The sequence below is a fragment of the Hyaena hyaena genome, unplaced genomic scaffold (assembly GCF_003009895.1).
Source record: "Hyaena hyaena isolate Hyena2069 unplaced genomic scaffold, ASM300989v1 scaffold_110, whole genome shotgun sequence".
In the NCBI taxonomy this organism is placed as follows: Eukaryota; Metazoa; Chordata; class Mammalia; order Carnivora; family Hyaenidae; genus Hyaena; species Hyaena hyaena.
This window is the reverse complement of record NW_024080742.1, coordinates 287,897-305,479: the sequence shown is the minus strand read 5'-3', so window position 1 is coordinate 305,479 and position 17,583 is coordinate 287,897. Positions and strand designations below refer to the sequence as shown.

Here is a 17,583-nt window from a genome sequence, read left to right as displayed (position 1 = left end):
TTTAGAGCCAGCTGGGAATACTTCTCTTTTTGATGTCACTTCAGCATAATTTGGTGCCTTATTCAAATTTATTTTCCAAGGAATTGAGTGAAATAAAAGTTGAGCTCGTAACGTAAAAATGTTTGTTCAGTGAAGTAATGGCAGCTGTTATAAACACAGGAGTAATTTCATATGACCAGGTCAGTTATACTACATCCCCATATACCTGTGGCGTCTTTGAATGATCCCAGATATAGGAAGACATGCTGCACATGCTGTACCTCTCAGGCCTTGATAGCAGGCACCTGTTTTGAAAGGTTTGTGTGTCCGCTGGTACCAGTGGTAATGAGGGAGCCGGCTCAGTACAGCACAGCCGGGACATTGCTTCTTGAAAGGGCAGCATTCTCCCGAGCATCCGAGTCACTCCCAGACCAGGCGTCAGGCCACACCCTGCAGGACGTGAGACCGAAATGACTGGCACGGGACTTCGACGTGCCTCCTCTGAGAGAAACCATAAAGTAGAAACTCTCAGTGTTTTTACAGAACTTCGCTGCCAGCCAGCCCTTTAGACCAGAGCACGCTGGACGTGCCCATGACTTCTCACTTAGAAGTCTCCGCCTTGCTCACGGGCCAAGGCCCCTGGCCCCAGGGACGGCGTGCACCCTCACGTAGCATCGAGGAGAAGTGTGTCACGTTCCGGGGTTTATCAGTCCGCACCTCACGTGCGAGACAGAAGCATGAGCCTGTGTTGAGTCCGCCACGGGGTCGAAGGCCACCTCGCGGCCTGACTCCAAGGGCGTCCACGACAGCATTGGACGCATGTGCTCATCTGAGGAGATGCGCAGATGGGATGCAGGTGTCCTTTTGGGCACGAGGTACTGCTAACACAGGCTTGCAGTTTAGCACAGCTCTTTGAGAAATTTGTCTCAGACGGGTGTTATCTTTGTGTTCTTACCCTCGTCTGTTGTTAAGATAATTTTGATGAATAAATTGAGTTATACTTTCAGTGAAAAAAACCAATTCTTTCCTTCCCTCCTTTGTAAGGTTATTTTAGCCTTGGTTCCTTCTAGATTTAAGTACGATCAATTACTTACTTCCCATTCCCCACTTGTTGGGTACATTTTATCATTAAGGAGGACATTCTCTCCACTTCTTTCTGGGGAATGAATGACCGGACTGTGTGTCTCCCTGTTCCCATAACCTTTCTTGCCACGGTTTTGCTTCTCTCAAGAAAAAACTGATCTCACATCCTTTAAACTACTTATGAAACTTTCCAGAATTACAATTAGGTTTTCTTAGAAGCTATGAAACCTTATCCCAACAAAGATTTAAGATGGTACTGGGTTTGAGGACCATAAGGGATTTACAAATCCTTTAGACATTCCTCTGTTTGGGGTTGGAATCATAGGCCGAAGTGGGACCTAGGTCTGGGGTACTGCCCGAGGTCCGTGCTTCAGAGCCAGTATGTGGAAAATGAAAGAAAGAGTTTGCAGGCTTTGCTCAAGTATTCAGTCTCAGTTTCCATGTTGAGAGTGTTCAATTTGAGTTAAAACTGTGGTTTCTGAGCTTTAAATATATCTCTTTTTTTTTTTTTAATTTTTTTTAATGTTTTTTTTTTTTATTTATTTATTTCTAGGAGAGAGAGAGAGAGAGACAGCGTGAGCAGGGGAGGGTCAGAGAGAGAGGGAGTCACAGACTGAAACAGGCTCCAGGATCTGAGCTGGCAGTCAGCACAGAGCCCGACGCGGGGCTCGAACCCACGAACCGCGAGATCATGACCTAAGCGAAAGTCGGACGCTTAACCGACTAAGCCACCCAGGCGCCCCTAAATATATCTCTTTATATAATTTAGAACTATATATAGAACAAACTCAAGTTACTTAATTTCATGCTAAAGAAAATTTCATTTTTTCCTACTCACATCACCTGTTTTTGGATCATTGTGAGGATTGAAGTTGTACTTGAGCCGGTGCCCTCTTTGTGGGAAATGTCTCGAACGAAGCAGGCACACACTATTGGAGCCGGGCGTGAGCTCCAGCGCTGTGAGGTTCGTGCCTCCGCTGGGCCAAGCGTCAGGATTCATGGCAGCCGAGTGACACGCAGGCTTCTGTTCTCTCATTGCGTTTCTTGTGCTGCACGGCCCTGGACCCTCTGCCAATGTTAGTAATTGTCACAGAGAAAGATGCTGGTGGCAGAGGGAGGAGAGGCCTCGTTCATTCCTTTATCTCAGGGATTCCTTTATTTCGGGTGAGGTTTGACCGAGTCTTGGCCGTCTCAGTGGCAGTTTTGGCTTTGCTCTCTTAGATGGGGTCCTGGCGAGCCTGACGCCGGCACCTCTCTCCACCGGGCGGTTGGACGGCCCAGCCCCTGACTTCTCCTTAGTGATTGTGACCGAACGCCAGTTCACGTGGCTGCTTATTGCCACATTTTACGGGATCCTTCTTTTCCACCTTTGCCTAGTCCTGTTAAGTCCCGCTGGTCTGCAGGAGTAGGGGTGTGTGGAGGTGAGGTTGGAACATGGGCTTGACCGCTGTGCTGGTCGCTGGAGTGCTTCGAACACATGCCCTCCACAAATCCACACTCCTCGGGTCATGGTGTCTCAGCAGCCGGCTCTGCGCGGACGCCCAGTGAGGTGGGGGGGCCGGCGAGGTTGCCTTTGGAGCCCCGGCGGCGTGCGGAGCAGAGTCCTAGCCCCTAATGGTTATACTGCTTGTGAAGGTTCCAGGTGTGTGCAGCACAGTGTGGGACCCCGAGAGTGTGGATCTGTGCAGGCACTGTGTTTGGAGGACTCCACTTATAAGTAAGTAACCTAGTGTCCCTGCTGGCCTCTGACCGGAGCAGAGGGCCCGCAGGAGTCGGTTCTTGTTCTGTTTTTTACACCTGATGAGGAAATAGCATTTTCGACCTCCACTTCCGTTCCCGTCTTGGTGTATCTACGGCACCGAGCCCAGCGGCTGACACCGTGGACGTACAGTCGTGTTTGTTAGATGAATGGAAGCCTAAATGGTGAGGTCTGTGTGTGTGTGTGTGTGTGTGTGTGTACGCGCATGTGCATGTGTGTCATGCTTACAAGTGAAGCCTCAAAAGTGTGTTTCTGTCGGTGCCGACCACAGGCCTCTGGTACTCTGGCGCTCAGCCCTCATCTGCCAGGTGGGTGCATGAGTTTCTGTTTCGTAGAAGGAAAGGCCCCCCTCTGCCCAATTCTGTCCCAGATTCCTTCCCTCCTCTTCTCACAGGCTACGGGGGGGAGGCGTCAAAGAGTCTCGTCTTTTCCAAAGAAGAGTGAGATGTCACGAAGCGTAAATTAACGTGTGTGGGATGTATGGGGTTCATTTCAGAAGCAGCACAGGTACAGGAAGTGAAGGGGCGGCCTCAGCAGAGATGGTCACGTGAGCTTTGGAGCTGATCACTGCTCAGGGGGTCACATTCAGTGCCTTCGGGCCTCTCTCTGGTCCTCGACGGGGACAGTGTCCTGGAAGCTCTTGGCAGTAGTGACTGGGACCATAGGGTCATATTTTTACTCTTCTTCCACTGTTTCTTTCTCTATGTTGTACTTAAGCATAGTGTGTTTATGTGTATGGAGATGTTTAGAAACTGTAGACGCCTTACCATAGAACTGGAACAAATGATTCTCTGATGACCTTGATGCAGTTTCCAAAGCGGGGGTGACACAGATGCTGATGATGACTCCGCCGCTCCTTCATGAGAACTGCTCTTCCAGGTGCGGTCGGGCTTCTCCAGCTTCGCCGCTGATGTGCTTGTCTGTCGTCTTTTGCAGAACTTAACGCTACGGCCGGAGGTCTGCCTCCAACGACACCCATGTCCCCGTCCAGCGCATCTACGCAGAACCTGGTCATGTCGTCGTCTGGGGCAGGGGGAGACGCCAGCGTCACGCTGACTCTGGCCGACACTCAGGGCTTGCTCTCCGGAGGACTGGACACGGTCACACTCAACATTGCTTCTCAGGTAGAGCACGGCCTTGCCTCGTGGAGGCCACCCTTTAATTTATTCTTTCCCAGGCGTGTGTCCTGAACGTCTGTTTCCAAAGTGAAATGTTTTTTCTTCTCCCGATTAAAATACAAACAATGTGTTAAATGCACAAAGGACAGGACAAGAAAATGCCAGTAACGCGGAAAACGGTTTTTAAACCCTCCCCCTGGGGCACCTGGGGGGCTCAGTCGGTTGAGCGTCCGACTCTCGGTTTCTGCTCAGGACGTGAGCCAGGGTCACAGACTCAAGCCCCACGTAGTGCTCTGCACTGAGCACGGAACCTGCTTGCGATTCTCTCCCTCTCCCTCTGCCCCTCCTTCGCTCACGTGCGCTCACGCTCTCTCTCTCTCTGTTTCTCTAATGTGTCTCTCCCCCTCATCTCAAAAAAAAAAAAAAATCCACTACCCAAACAGAACTAGGATGGACATTTTAGTACGTTTATCCTTGTAAACCTCCATGCGTCAACGTGTCTACAGAACTGAGTGCAAGTGCACAGCATGTGGGCGGAGGGCTGCTGCCTGCCCGTGCGGTCGGTGTCTCTCCATCGCTGATTTCAGGAGCACACTGGTTTCTAACGGCTACGCAGCATCAGCTCTCGCAGTTTATCGAAGGGCGTTGTGTCATGCTCGACGACCCCACCGGTAGTGAGGGGTCCTCACACTCTCAGTCACCGTGTGCTGCCGGGGTGTGTGTTTTGAATGATGCATTGAGCTGGGTCCCTGCAGCACCTCTGAGTTTAATTAGGAGAAAAGCCATGGTAACATATAATGAAGGTTTATTTTGAAGAACCTTGGTTCCCTTTGGACCCAGCCGTCCCCTGGACCCAGCCGTCCCCTGGCTGTGAGAACAGCATCAGTGGGCAGAACGCATTCGGGCAGCCTGATTGCGTGGCTCCCAACGCCCCTGTACGGAAGGGCACTTACAGGGCACCCGGGGTGTTCCTGGGCATGTTATGCCAGCTGCACATTGGCTGCTTTGACCCTGCACACTGACTTCCCTCTTCTAGATTCTACTCCTTTCCATTTGTAAAATAGGGATTTTTCCCCGCCTCACTCCCGAGCCAGTGTTGAGCCCATTTCTGTTCGTATGAGCACAGACTGTCCAGCTTGCGAAGTGCTGGTGGACTGCTGGCCGGTAGCCTTGTCGGGGCCCCAGGAAGCCAGCGCCTGTACTGGCTGCCGCATTTTCTTTCTAGATGCAGGACGCAAGGGGCTTGGTTGTGTCCTGGTGAATCATTGTGTTCTTTCCTACCCTGGATTCTAGCCCCACCATCACAGGCTGGGCTCAGATCACCCGTGCCCCAGGGCAGGCGGGCAGGGGAGGGAGGCGACGCAGGAGGGTGCGTCTTACTGTTCACAGAGCAGACTGCCTGTCCAGGCGCATGACACTAGGAACCGCGTTCAGCTGCCTTCCCCGCCTTCCCCGCCTTTTACCCGCTGCCAGGCTGCTGCTTTTCTGTTCACATGGTGACAGCTGTGAACATGACCGTGTATTCCAGTCACCATTCAGAACCCTAACTAAGTGTGGTGCCACCTCGCCATTCACCGGGTGTGGCCGGCACTCAGAGCCAGGGACTTGACTGCGTCCTGGTGCACTCGCTGCCGGTCCCCCCACCCTGGGCTCCTGGGCGGTCTGTCCACGCACACCTCTAACCGCGGCAGTTACAGAAGGAGCCGTGAAGTAAACATCAGTCACAGTACACCTTTCAGTGAAACCTAATGCTTTGGAATAACTTTTGTGGGGTGGGGTCAGGTTTGATCAGAAGAGCCAGGGGGCCGTTCATTTTTCTGATTATGGGTTTATTTTTTGTTTGTTAAATTAGATCCCTTTAGGGCGCCTGGGTGGTTCAGTCAGTTAAGCATCCGACTTTGGCTCAGGTCATGATCTCACGGTTCATGGGTTTGAGCCCTGCATCGGGCTCTTTGCTGACAGCTATCTCAGAGCCTGGAGCCTACTTCAGATTCTGTGTCTCCCTCTCTCTCTGATCCTCCCCTGCTCATGCCGTCTCTCTCTTTCAGAAACAAATAAAACCTTTAAAAATTTTTTAAAAATTGGATCCCTTTGTTTTTTGCAACAGCAGTATTATAGATCTCCAAAAGAAATGCTGTAGTTTTTTTTTCTAAATTATTTTTTTCTTGTCTTTATTTTATTTTGAGAGACTGAGACAGAGGGTGAGCAGAGGAGGGGCAGAGAGAGAGGGAGACACAGAATCTGAAGCAGGCCCCAGGCTCTGAGCTGTTAGCACGGAGCCTGATGCGGGGCTCGAACCCACAGACTATGAGATCATGACCTGAGCTGAAGTTGGACGCTTAACCGACTGAGCCCACCCAAGCGCCCCAGAAATTCTGTAGTTTTATTTGAATATTTTCTGCCAAACTTGGATTCACAATGATTTAATACTCTGAAAATCTGAAGAAAAACCAGAACATACCTGTCTTAGCTTTGTGAGTTATTTTTCTAAATGTAGTGAATTGTCGTACAAGTAAAATGATCACTGTCAAGAGGTTAGTATGTATACATATATGGGAGTGTTTATAAGTTTGTAAATTATTAGGGTTGTTTAAGACCAAAAGATTTGATCTGGAAATAAGAGGTATTTGTGAGAAATTCATCATTCTAGCAGTAGTGGTTGGATGCAGGTGAGAGTTGGTCACTAAGGGGTGAACATTGAGTGGTTTCAGATTAGCCCCTTCACAACATGTGCTCCTTGAATTCCATGAGGCAGTGAGTGAGCAGTGAGAAGCCGCGTGTCTGCAGGTGAATGTGACACAGCACGTGGAAGATCAGGCTCTCCCTAAAGGCACACGAGAGTGTAAACATGTGAATGATAATTTAGGGAGGTGTTCTATTTAAAAAATAATATGCATTTTTTGTGTGTCATTTTTTGGTTTTTCTGTATCTGTTTATAAAGTCCACAGAAGAAAATGTTTCTCAAAACAGAAAGAGGTGGCCTTAGGTAGTTTACTTACATAGAATTGTTAAATAGTTTATAGCCCAGGGTCAAAGTTGAGTCTATGATAGAGAGTGCTTGGAAAGAACACATGTATGTAAGACCATAATTAATCATAATTTAAAATTTGCAGCTAGCCCCACTAGAGAAGAATATTATGGGGGGGGGGTGAATGATCGTTCTGCTGCAGAGAAAAATTAGTTTATTTAAAAGTATGATCTGTTGAAGCAGAAGTTAACATACAGTGATGTGACACATACTTGCATTAGGAAGTAACTGCAGTTACTGTACCAGGGGACGTGGTAGAAGAAAAATTGATGAGTTATGACGATTCCTCTTGCAACTGTGAAGTTGGAATTCGTTGTTGGACTGTTGGTGGTGGGTGTGGGGACCAGGCCCAGGGTGTGTCACTGCCGGGCGGCTGCAGGGACAGTTTTGTACCGTGAAGGGAGCAGTATGGAGTGGTGTTCCCCACGAGAGGGGCTAGCAGGCTAGTGGGCAGGAATCCCTGTTGGTATAGATGGAACTTTTCAAAATATGCCACATCCATGTATAAAAAGTCTATACACAGAGATACCTAAAATATCATCATTTCGTTTTCTGTAAAGGTGCCTGCAGAAAGCAGAGAATCTGAATCAATTTAAGAAGCTCCTTTTCTCCGGGGCGCCTGGGTGGCTTAGTCGGTTAAGCTTCCGACTTTCCGACTTTCGCTTAGGTCATGATCTCGTGGTTCGTGGGTTCGAGCCCCGCGTCGGGCTCTGTGCTGACTGCCAGCTCGGAGCCTGGAGCCTGTTTCAGTCTGTGACTCCCTCTCTCTCTGACCCTCCCCTGCTCACGCTGTCTCTCTCTCTCTCTCTCCTAGAAATAAATAAAACATTAAAAAAAAAAAAAAAGAAACTCCTTTTCTCTAGAATCCACGACGATATCCTTGTAAATGTATATTCGGCCCCATTGCCTCTGTTTCCCTGTCTGCATGAGGAAGTGTCTTTCCACAAGTGGACCTAGAATCCCCCCGTCTTCTCAGTCCATTTCCCCCTGCCCACCCCTGCCCAGGTCTCTGCCCCATGGCATCGAGCCTGCGCCGTGTCCGGAAGACACAGAACACATCTTGTGTTCAGCTGTGGGGGACCCACGACATGGGCCACGTTCCGTATGACCCAAGTGCTCTTGGAGACTCCTGGCCCCTTTGTGCGTGGGTGTTGGTTCTTTTTTAAAAGCTTGTTTTTTTAAAAATTTTTTTTAATGTTTTATTTATTTCTAGGAGAGAGAGAGAGAGACAGCGTGAGCAGGGGAGGGTCAGAGAGAGAGGGAGACACAGAATCTGAAACAGGCTCCAGGCTCCAAACTGGCTGTCAGCACAGAGCCCGACGCGGGGCTCGAACCCACGAACCGTGAGATCATGACCTGAGCCGCAGTCGGACGCTTAACCGACTGAGCCACCCAGGCGCCTCGGGTGTTGGTTCTTGAATCTGTGTGTTTTGCGTCCTGGTTCTGATTGTGGGCCTGCCGTGGTAGAGCCTGTGCCCATCTGGCAGCCTGCACCGTGTGCGTGGCTCCCGTGGTGGAGTGTGTGTTTGGCCCGCTGGGCACAGCGGGAAGAGTGCGGGGGCAGGGGAAGGCTGTGGAGCTGGTGTGGCGTAGCAAAGTGGACTGTGCGGTGCTTTGGGGTGGGGTTTGAAAGTTTATTTTGGTGGGGGGAGGGAGAGAGGGACAGAGAGAGAGGGAGACACGGAATCACAAGCAGGCTCCGCACTGTCTGCGCAGAGCCTGATGTGGGGCTTGAACCCATGAACTGTGAGATCATGACCTGAGCTGAAACCAAGAGTCTTAACGCTTAACCCACTGAGCCATCCTGGCACCCCCCAAATGTGTGTTGTGTTTGTTTTGTTTTTTATTTTTATTTATTTTTTCTTAATTTTTTTTAATGTTTATTTTTGAGAGTGAGAGACAGCACGTGAGTGGGTGAGGGCCAGAAATAGAGAGGAAGACAGAATTGGCTCCAGGCTCTGTGCTGTCAGCACAGAGCCCTATGTGGGGCTTGAACTGGGAACAGTGAGATCATGACCTGAGCCGAAGTCAGAGGCTTACGTGACTGAGCCACCCAGGCGACCCTACCCCACCCCCCGGCAAATGTGGGTCTTTAAACATGGGTGTTTATGATACATTATGTTTACAGAGTTGTTGAGATATAACGTGTATACTGTAGTGTTCACGAGTTCATTTAAAGTATACGACGTAATGGACTTTAGTATGTTTACAGAATTGCACACCCGTGACCACACCTAGTTTGGGAACATTCCATCACCTCAGAGAGAAATGCGGCGCCATGAACAGTTCCCAGTCACCCCCCCCCATGTCACCCCTGCCCACCTCTTGCTGTCTCCCCCGCCCCTGACAACCACCGGTCACTGTCCCCTTCCATAGACGCGCCTGTTTGGGTCGTGTCACACGAGTGGGTGTGCGAAGGCCTCCCTCACTCAACATCTTCCGTTCCCACAGCTCACCCTTCTTGTGGCTGAGAAGAGGACCCTCTGTGTAGATACGCCCCGTTTTACCCACTCACTGGCCAGTAGATATCCAGGTCGTGTCGTGTCTTTTGGTTGCCGTGAACATTCATGCCCAAGTGTTTTCATTTCTCTGGGACAGAACTGCTCAGTCACCCGGTGGGTCTGTGGTCATTTCTGAGGACCTGCCAGCTCGTTCTCCACAGAAGCTGCACCCTTGGAGGTCTTTTAAACTCCTGCTGGGTTTGGTGATGCTCCAAGTTCTAAAATAGTCTGTCTTTGGCAGGGTCAGCAGTTCCCAGCCTTACTCACCGATCCCTCGCTCTCCGGCCAAGGGGGCGCGGGCTCCCCGCAGGTCATCTTAGTGAGCCACACCCCCCAGCCCTCCTCTGCTGTGGGGGAAGAAATCGCCTACCAGGTATGTGTGCAGGGCACTCACTCAGCCCAGGTGCTGGCACGCATGGGCTGGTCCGTCCGGGGGGCTGTCTGCAGCTGCACGGGGGTGAAGGGTGGGGCTGGGGGTAGCGGGTGTTGGGCGGTGGGCACTGGTCTCGTCCATGCCGTGATCTGTTGTTGGGTTGGTGGGGTTTCCGTAGTTCCAAGTCAGACGGGGAGACAACTACCAGGTCAGAAGGGAGACAACTTGTGGGTCTGGTTGTGAATTTATCCCTCTCGCCAATGGATCCTACTTCACTTGGCCATTTACGTGTGTTTAGTTCTTGCAGGTTTTTTTGTAACACCTTTGCTGCCTGTGTGAAGTCTGCTTATTCTCTTCCATGCCCCACACATGTGTGTGTGCATGACCTATTCATCAGTTGACCAGTTTTTTCCCTTAAAATGCATGTTTTGAGGGTCCGAGACTTAGTAAATGATAGTTCTAAATATAGAAGAATCTAAAAACTCTTTCCTTCAGGGGCGCCTGGGTGGCTTAGTCGGGTAAGCGTCCGACTTTCGCTTAGGTTGTGGTCTCGCGGTTCGTGGGTTCGGGCCCTGCGTCGGGCTCTGTGCTGCCTGCCGGCTCAGAGCCTGGAGCCTATTTGAGAGTCTGTATCTCCCTCTCTCTCTCTCTGACCCTCCCCTGCTCACGCTGTCTCTCTCTCTCTCCTAGAAATAAATAAAACATTTAAAAAATAAATAAATAAAAACTCTTTCCTTCAAACTTTTCAAAGATAGAGGTAAAGTACAGACAATAAATAATTACTGACTGTAAGCAGCATTACGTTTTATGCAGTTTTAGCAAGTAAGTTCCAAGAAAACTACTCATTGGTCTTTCAATGGGACAGGGACTCCTTTTTTAAAAAAAATTTTTTTTTTGAGAGAGAGACAGACAGAGCACAAGTTGGGGAGGGGCAGAGAGAGACAGATACAGAATATGAAGCAGGCTTTAGCTCTGAGCTGTCAGCACAGAGCCTGACACGGGGCTTGAACTCCTAAACCGTGAAATCATGACCTTAGCTGAAGTCAGATGCTTAACTGAGGACTCCTTTTTTTATAAAGAAATGAGACACGGCTGGCCTTATCCAGATGAATGTCAGCGTGTGTTGGTAGCCCATTTGTCTAGGGGGCTCTCAGGCCATGCTGCTCCTTGCAGATGCCCTGGGGAGGCTCCCAGGACGCAGAGCGATCTTTTCGTGGTCCCAGTGAAAGGGCTCAGACTTGAGTGCTCCCGGCCTGTATGGCGTCCAGTTACCATAGCTACTGGGAGGGACCAGCACGTGCGAACAGAACATTAGCCCCATTGGCCCCGGGTCTGTTTTAAGGACTGTACTTTGTGTATCATTTGCTTTAATCGTGTGGTTTTTATTTGCACTTAGAAAACAGCCATGAGTCTGATTTATTCTAGTGGCTTCAGACTTTCTTTGATTCATAAGAAACATATTTTATGCACTGACCTGAACACACAGTGTATCTTTGTTTCTTTGCTTTGCACACACAGACACACGTAGACACGTGCACCTCTGAGAGGCGTCACTTTGTGGCGTGACGCAACCGCGTCATCTTTGTGCTTCTCATGCTTTCTAGTTTGTGTATTCATTCCTTTCTTTCTTTATTACAGTGCGGGTTACTAATCTTAGAGCACCTTGTAGAAATCTTTCCTGGTTAGATTTTTTTTTTTAATTTCATCTGTTGCTGTGTATTACAGCATTATGAAAAAGTATTTGGTAAACTAGAATAAAAATGTTGGCAAATCCCATCAGTTATCTTTATAACTATCTCTAATTTTCTTCCACTAAGTTATCCTATGTAAGTTTTCACGTGCAGAACCAAACTCTTACTTATAAAAGCTGAGTAGTAAAGCTCTCCTGCTTCTTTTATTCTTAGGGTGTTAATGGCCTCTCATTAAAATAATTTGAAAACCTGAAGGTTGTGATTCAAAGTTTGGGGAAACTGCTTTCATCCAATCAAAAGCTAAAAACACCTGTACCCAGTGTTACTTATATTGCAGTTTGCTGAGAGATCTGCAGCCAAGGCAGTGGCGTCTGGGGGCAGAATCATGTGTCTTGTCTCTGCCAGAACTACCACCACTAACAGCATTTCCTGAATGCGAGCTGTAAGCCGGGTGTTACTCTCAGGGCCTCTTAGGTGTTACCTCATTGCACCGTCAGCGGCCTGAGGGGTGGGTGCTGTTACCGGTTCTTGTGGAGCAGCTGAGGAGGCCGGGAAGGAGCGGTGGGGGACGCAGCTGGGGCAGGAAGGCGGGAGCTGGATTCGCACCTGCCGCTGCGTTCTCTGACCTCTGCTCCGAGTGCAAGGGTCTGACGTGATGCCGGGGGTCCCCGCCGGCCTCTCCTAGGGTGACAGGCGACACTCTGGTCCAGACGCGCCTGTGGCGCCTTCGTCGCCGTGCTGTGAGTGGCGGCCATGGAGTAAGGTCTGGTGTCTCCGGCCCACTGCAGGTCACCGACGTTTCTGCCAGCCTGGCCCAGGGTGGGCCGCCCGAGAAGGAAGCCCGGCTGCACCAGTGCGTGGAGTGTGGCCGCAGCTTCGCGTCGGCCGCCATGCTGCTGCAGCACAGCAAGGAGGTGCACGGCCGGGAGCGCATCCACGTGTGTCCCGTGTGCAGGAAGGCCTTCAAGCGCGCCACTCACCTCAAGGTAGGCCCCGGGCGCTGCTGCCCCCTCTGAGGGCACAGGCGCTGGTGGAAGTCCCGAACCTCGCTAGTGGACAGAAGAGGGTAACAGATGTGTCGAAGGCACCGGGGAACCCTCTGGAAGAGCTCCCAGGGGCAAAGTGGAACAGTTGGGGCAAGAAAACGTATAAAGTGGCTTTGGGTTCTAGCCCGCTGCGCACGATAGATCCCTGCGAGTCCTCGCTGATGTAAATGTGCCTGGAGAAGTTACTAACCAGGAAGAGGAGACAGACCTGACGCGCAGAAGGATCCCAAACAGTTTGTGGCCCCGTGACCCTCGTGGTGTCGCCTCCTTCCTTCCAGAGGGCTCCTGAGGCTGCATGAAAAGCAAAGTGCACCTGAGAGGCCGTGAGCCACGAGCTGCAGGTGGTCCGTGGTCACGGGGTGGGCTGTGTGCTCCCTGACAGGTGGGATAGAGACGCCACCTTCCTCCCTAAGCACGTAGCCGCGGGCCAGTCGTGAGAAACATTTCAGATGGTTCTCAGTTGACGAAGGTCCTACAGAATAACTCACCAGTGCTCCTAAGAACCGTCAAGGTCATAGGCAACAAGGGAGGGCAGAGGCCCCGCAGAGGCGCACAGCCAGTGCCAGAGGGGGTCGGGGTCGGGCCTGGTGTGTTCGACCTGTGTGTGTGGGGGGGGGGACTTTGCTGCCAACGTGACCCCGCAGCCCTGTTGGCCTTTCCTGTTGAGAGTCCGTGGTCCCCGCGGGGTCTCAGGTGTCTTCTGTGGGGTCACATGCAGGAACACATGCAGACGCACCAAGCCGGCCCTTCCCTGAGCTCCCAGAAGCCCAGAGTGTTCAAGTGTGACACCTGTGAGAAGGCGTTCGCCAAACCCAGCCAGCTGGAGCGGCACAGCCGCATCCACACAGGTAACCGGGGGCGGGCACTGGCCACAGGGGCGACGCTGAGGAAAGAGGAGCAGGCTCACTCGCTCAATCGCAGCAGTGCGGGGAGGGGGCAGGGACAGCATGGGGGGGGCTGCGGGCCACTACCAGACTGGCCGCTGACAGGGCCAGCATGGCAGCTTTTCTGTCATGTTTCAGTCTCTGCCTTAACTTAAAAGCAATTAATATTTTTAAAAACATTGGAAACATTATCTTTTTAATTAAGTGGATTTCATTTTCTCATGTACTTCATATCTTTTTGCCTTACTGCCCAAAATGCATTAGCAACATTTTATGTGAGCCGTGTGTGTTCCTCCTTTATTTCCGTGCTTCTAGGGGTCCCCTGTAGCTTTTGATTGGAGTTTTATTTTGGGTCCCACCGTGGGGCAGATTTGCCAGGCACTGGGGCGCCAGCACCCAGGAGCGTTGCCTGTGTGCGGCGGCCCGGCGGGCGGGTATCCGGGACACTAACACGCGTCCCCGCAGGCGAGCGGCCGTTCCACTGCACGCTCTGCGAGAAGGCCTTCAACCAGAAGAGCGCGCTGCAGGTGCACCTGAAGAAGCACACGGGCGAGCGGCCCTACAAGTGTGACTACTGCGTCATGGGCTTCACCCAGAAGAGCAACATGAAGCTGCACATGAAGCGGGCGCACAGCTACACCGGTGAGGCCGCCTTCCCGCCTTCCCGCCCGTGGGGCCCATCTCCCTCCGGGGCCTCGTATCCGCTTGGCACCGGCTTTGGGGGGCGGAGGGCAGGGGCAGCACACTTCCGGGTTGGGGGGGCTGCCAGCTGCGCAGGAGGCAGGGCTGCGCACAGCCTGCGCTGCTGCTGTGTCTCGGGTTCACAGTCGTTTGGGGCAGTGGGGTCCTCGAGGGGACCAGACGCTGGGGGGATCTGCGAGCGGGTCAGACGGGCGGGGGGAGGTGGACGGTGGGGTGGGGTTGGCCAGCTGGCGAGAAGGGCCTTCCCCAGGGTCGGGACATCCGGCCTGTACTGTCATATTTTCTGTGCTGCTTGCACCTCCCCATTAGGGGTCCGTGCCGGCTGTCTGATGTGACTCATAACTAGTCGCTTACCACAGACCTCGTGGTGACCTAGCCATACGCGGTGAGCGGGCGCCGTGAGGGCTGTTGATTCACATCAAAGAGCAGACGTTGTCACCCCCGTAATTATTTGAGCCGCAACTCGGATTACCCTTTTCTCCCTGGGATGGAAAGCAAATCCGCGCAGAACTCTCCGGCTCGGTCTGAATGGTCTCTGCTTAACCCGAGGGGGCGCGCTGCCGGGTGGCTGAGCCCCGCCTGCTGTCTCCCCGTCTGTCTGCAGGGGGCGCGCAGGAGCCCGCGGCCGCGCAGGAGCCCGCGGCGGAGGAGCTGAGCCGGACGCTGCCGCTGGACGACGTGGTGCCCGAGGCGGCGGGCGAGTGGCAGGCCCTGGCCGGCGTGTTCTGACGCGGCGCCGCCTCGACGGCCGGCCGCCACGTACCTGTCGCAAGAACGGAGCACTCGGAACTTGCGTCTTGAAGCTTCGAGCGTTACACGCGTTACCACCGTAGTTTTGTAGCTATAAAGTTCTCTAAGAATCACTGTCTTTCAGAGACGGCCGGGGCGGAACCGGAGCGGTGGGAGCGCGCGGCCCGCGTCGTCTGCGGATCACTGAGCTCAGGTACTAGCACAGGCCGAACGCCTGCCACTCGCCGCCCGTGCGTCTAGTGAGAGCGGACGTGACGGGCCTCTCCCTGTCGCGTCACCGCTTTGTATTAGCAAAGACGGACGTGAGCCTGGGGCAGTCAGGTAGATTTTCCTTCGTGCTTTCTGTTGTAAGAAGCGTCGCGTATGAAACAAACGTAAAATAGGTGCATGAGGTGCAGAAAAATGTTAGGACACACAGGGAAGTTTTTTCCAGTTTTTTTCCTCTGTGCATTTTGAGATTAGAAATGGACTCTTTAGTCTACCGTAAATTAATCTAACTAGAACCTGGAGAGGTGGCTGGACCAGTTCTCTCTGCGTTACGTTTATCTAATCATTAGCTACCAGAACGCGGCATCGGGGCAAAGACTCGGGGGGCTGTGAGCCCGACGCAAAGAAGGATTAACCCGTCCTCACGGGAGGGGGCCGCACTTGCCGCTGTAGTCGACATCCAGGTGCGCGGGTTAGACGGCTGCGGAAAGCACAAAGCCATACGTCGTAAGCAGGGAAGGGCGAGGTGGCCTCCCCCTCCCCCGGGGGGTGAGGGCACCGTGGCCCCGCCCACCCCAACGCCCGGAGAAGTGTGTTTGTGGATTAAAGATAAGGACCCGTACGAGCCCTGTGACGTTCTCTTCACGCATAAGCAGGTGTATTTTTTATTTCAGGGAATTCTTTACTACCATCAATGGTGCCACATTGAACACGTCCCACACCAAATCCCACCCCGTGCGGGGGCAGTGTGTGCTGCTCCTACAGCATTCCAAAGATGGAAAGTTCTTTACTTCATGTGAATTTCTCCTTCGAAATTATTTATATGTTCTATATATAAATACACATGTACATATACACATATATGGGCCTCTGTGTGGCTGAACAGTATATTTTGTAAATAGAAGCACTAGCCCCGATTCCAGAGCGAGCATCAGAGTTTTTAGCTCCCTGCGAGCACTTGAGATCAGTATTGTATTCATTATATTCATAACTGTGTATCTTTTTCATTGTAACAAAGGTGGGGTTGCTTTGCTTTGGGTTTTTTCCTCCTGAAAAATAATTGCCTTTATTTTGTCTCATTGCCTCCCTGGTTTCAGAAGAGAGCAGTTTTATTATAAATATTGTACGGACTTTGTATATTAAGAGATGAGCTCATTTTTGATTCCTGAAGAAAGAGACATTCTCACTGTTATTTTTTCAAAGGGCATCTTTTGATTTTCGTTGTTGTTACCGTTCACTTTGGGCATATGTATATAAGTAATATTGATGGTGATATAAAAACTTTTGTTATGTGAAAATATTTAAGTCAGAAAACTGTTAATATGACCTTTTTTTTTCAAACTGCTTTGTGTATTGTATATTTTTTTAAGGAAAAAAAAGCCTTATTTGACTTATTCTTGTGATACTGGACTTCTGTATCCCGAGGTTCTACTTGAAATGTCATTGTGTGCCCAGCGGTTGTCCGTATATTCAGAATAATTGTAATTGTGCCAGAGTTTTAAAGATTCTGCTTTTAATGCACTTTTCTTTTATAATTTTGTATTAAAATATTTTAGAAATGTTGATTAATTTTGGTGAACAGAGACCTCCAAAGTTGAAATTATTGCATTTAAGAAATTTTGTTCTCGCTAGGTTATTTATTTTGGTTGTAGCATTAAATGCCATCTCTCAGGACAGTCTCAAACGGTTTGATTCCTACTTGTATGGAAGGCGTAGTTGGTGAACTGCCTGTTTAAGTAAGGCCTTACCAGGTGAATCTAAAGCCTACTTTTATTTTCGTCAAAGAAAACGAAGAGCAATCTCTCAATAATTCATTTTGTGAGTCTCCTCAATTTATTAACTCAGCAGGCAAACACAAGACATTAATATATTATTTTTATTTACTTCCTAATTATAAAAGCTGCTTCTTTGCAAAACATTCCTTGGAAATATAAGGTTTTGTAAAGACATAATTTCACTTGAACCTTTGGTGGCGTACAGGTTGATCTTTATATTTTACTGGTTAATAAATGTCTTCTGACGAGAGATTTCTAGCGTCCTGCATAACCAGGGTTTTGAGAACAGAGAACTGTATTTTTAGAAATATCTCCTCCTAGCGTACGTGCTTTGGAATAACAATAAATAAAAAATGAAGTTAGGAAGTGTGATTTTTTTCTTTTAAGATATTTAACATGGAATAGTTTGGCACGTGAATTAAGTTCAAGTACAGATCATTTTTAACCAGAGCAGAACTTTAATGATCTTTTCCTCTCCCTCTGCGACACCCGGTCGGCCAGGACTTTACCCCGCCGGCAGGGTCCGCCTGAGATCTTCGGACCTCGGGGGTCAGGATTTGGGTCCGTGACGGGCCCGTGTTAGCTACGATATCAGTCCTGTTGTCCGTTATCTTCATGATGGGCCACTTTAAGCAAGACCCATGGTCACATGGGTCCCTCTCGAAAGTGTGTGATTGCCCTGGACCC

General features: G+C 50.6%; 1 protein-coding gene across 1 annotated transcript in view; it reads left to right on the top strand.

The window, feature by feature from the left end:
- Positions 1 to 17,258, top strand: part of ZNF236 (zinc finger protein 236) — a 101,289-nt gene extending 84,031 nt beyond the window's left edge. The window contains exons 26-31 of the mRNA XM_039236387.1: positions 3,758 to 3,945; positions 9,710 to 9,841; positions 12,321 to 12,518; positions 13,297 to 13,426; positions 13,928 to 14,104; positions 14,769 to 17,258. Coding sequence (XP_039092318.1) covers positions 3,758 to 3,945; positions 9,710 to 9,841; positions 12,321 to 12,518; positions 13,297 to 13,426; positions 13,928 to 14,104; positions 14,769 to 14,893 — 950 coding nt within the window. The 3' untranslated portion in view covers positions 14,894 to 17,258. The remainder of the gene's footprint in view (positions 1 to 3,757; positions 3,946 to 9,709; positions 9,842 to 12,320; positions 12,519 to 13,296; positions 13,427 to 13,927; positions 14,105 to 14,768) is intronic.
- Positions 17,259 to 17,583: the final 325 nt, after the last annotated feature.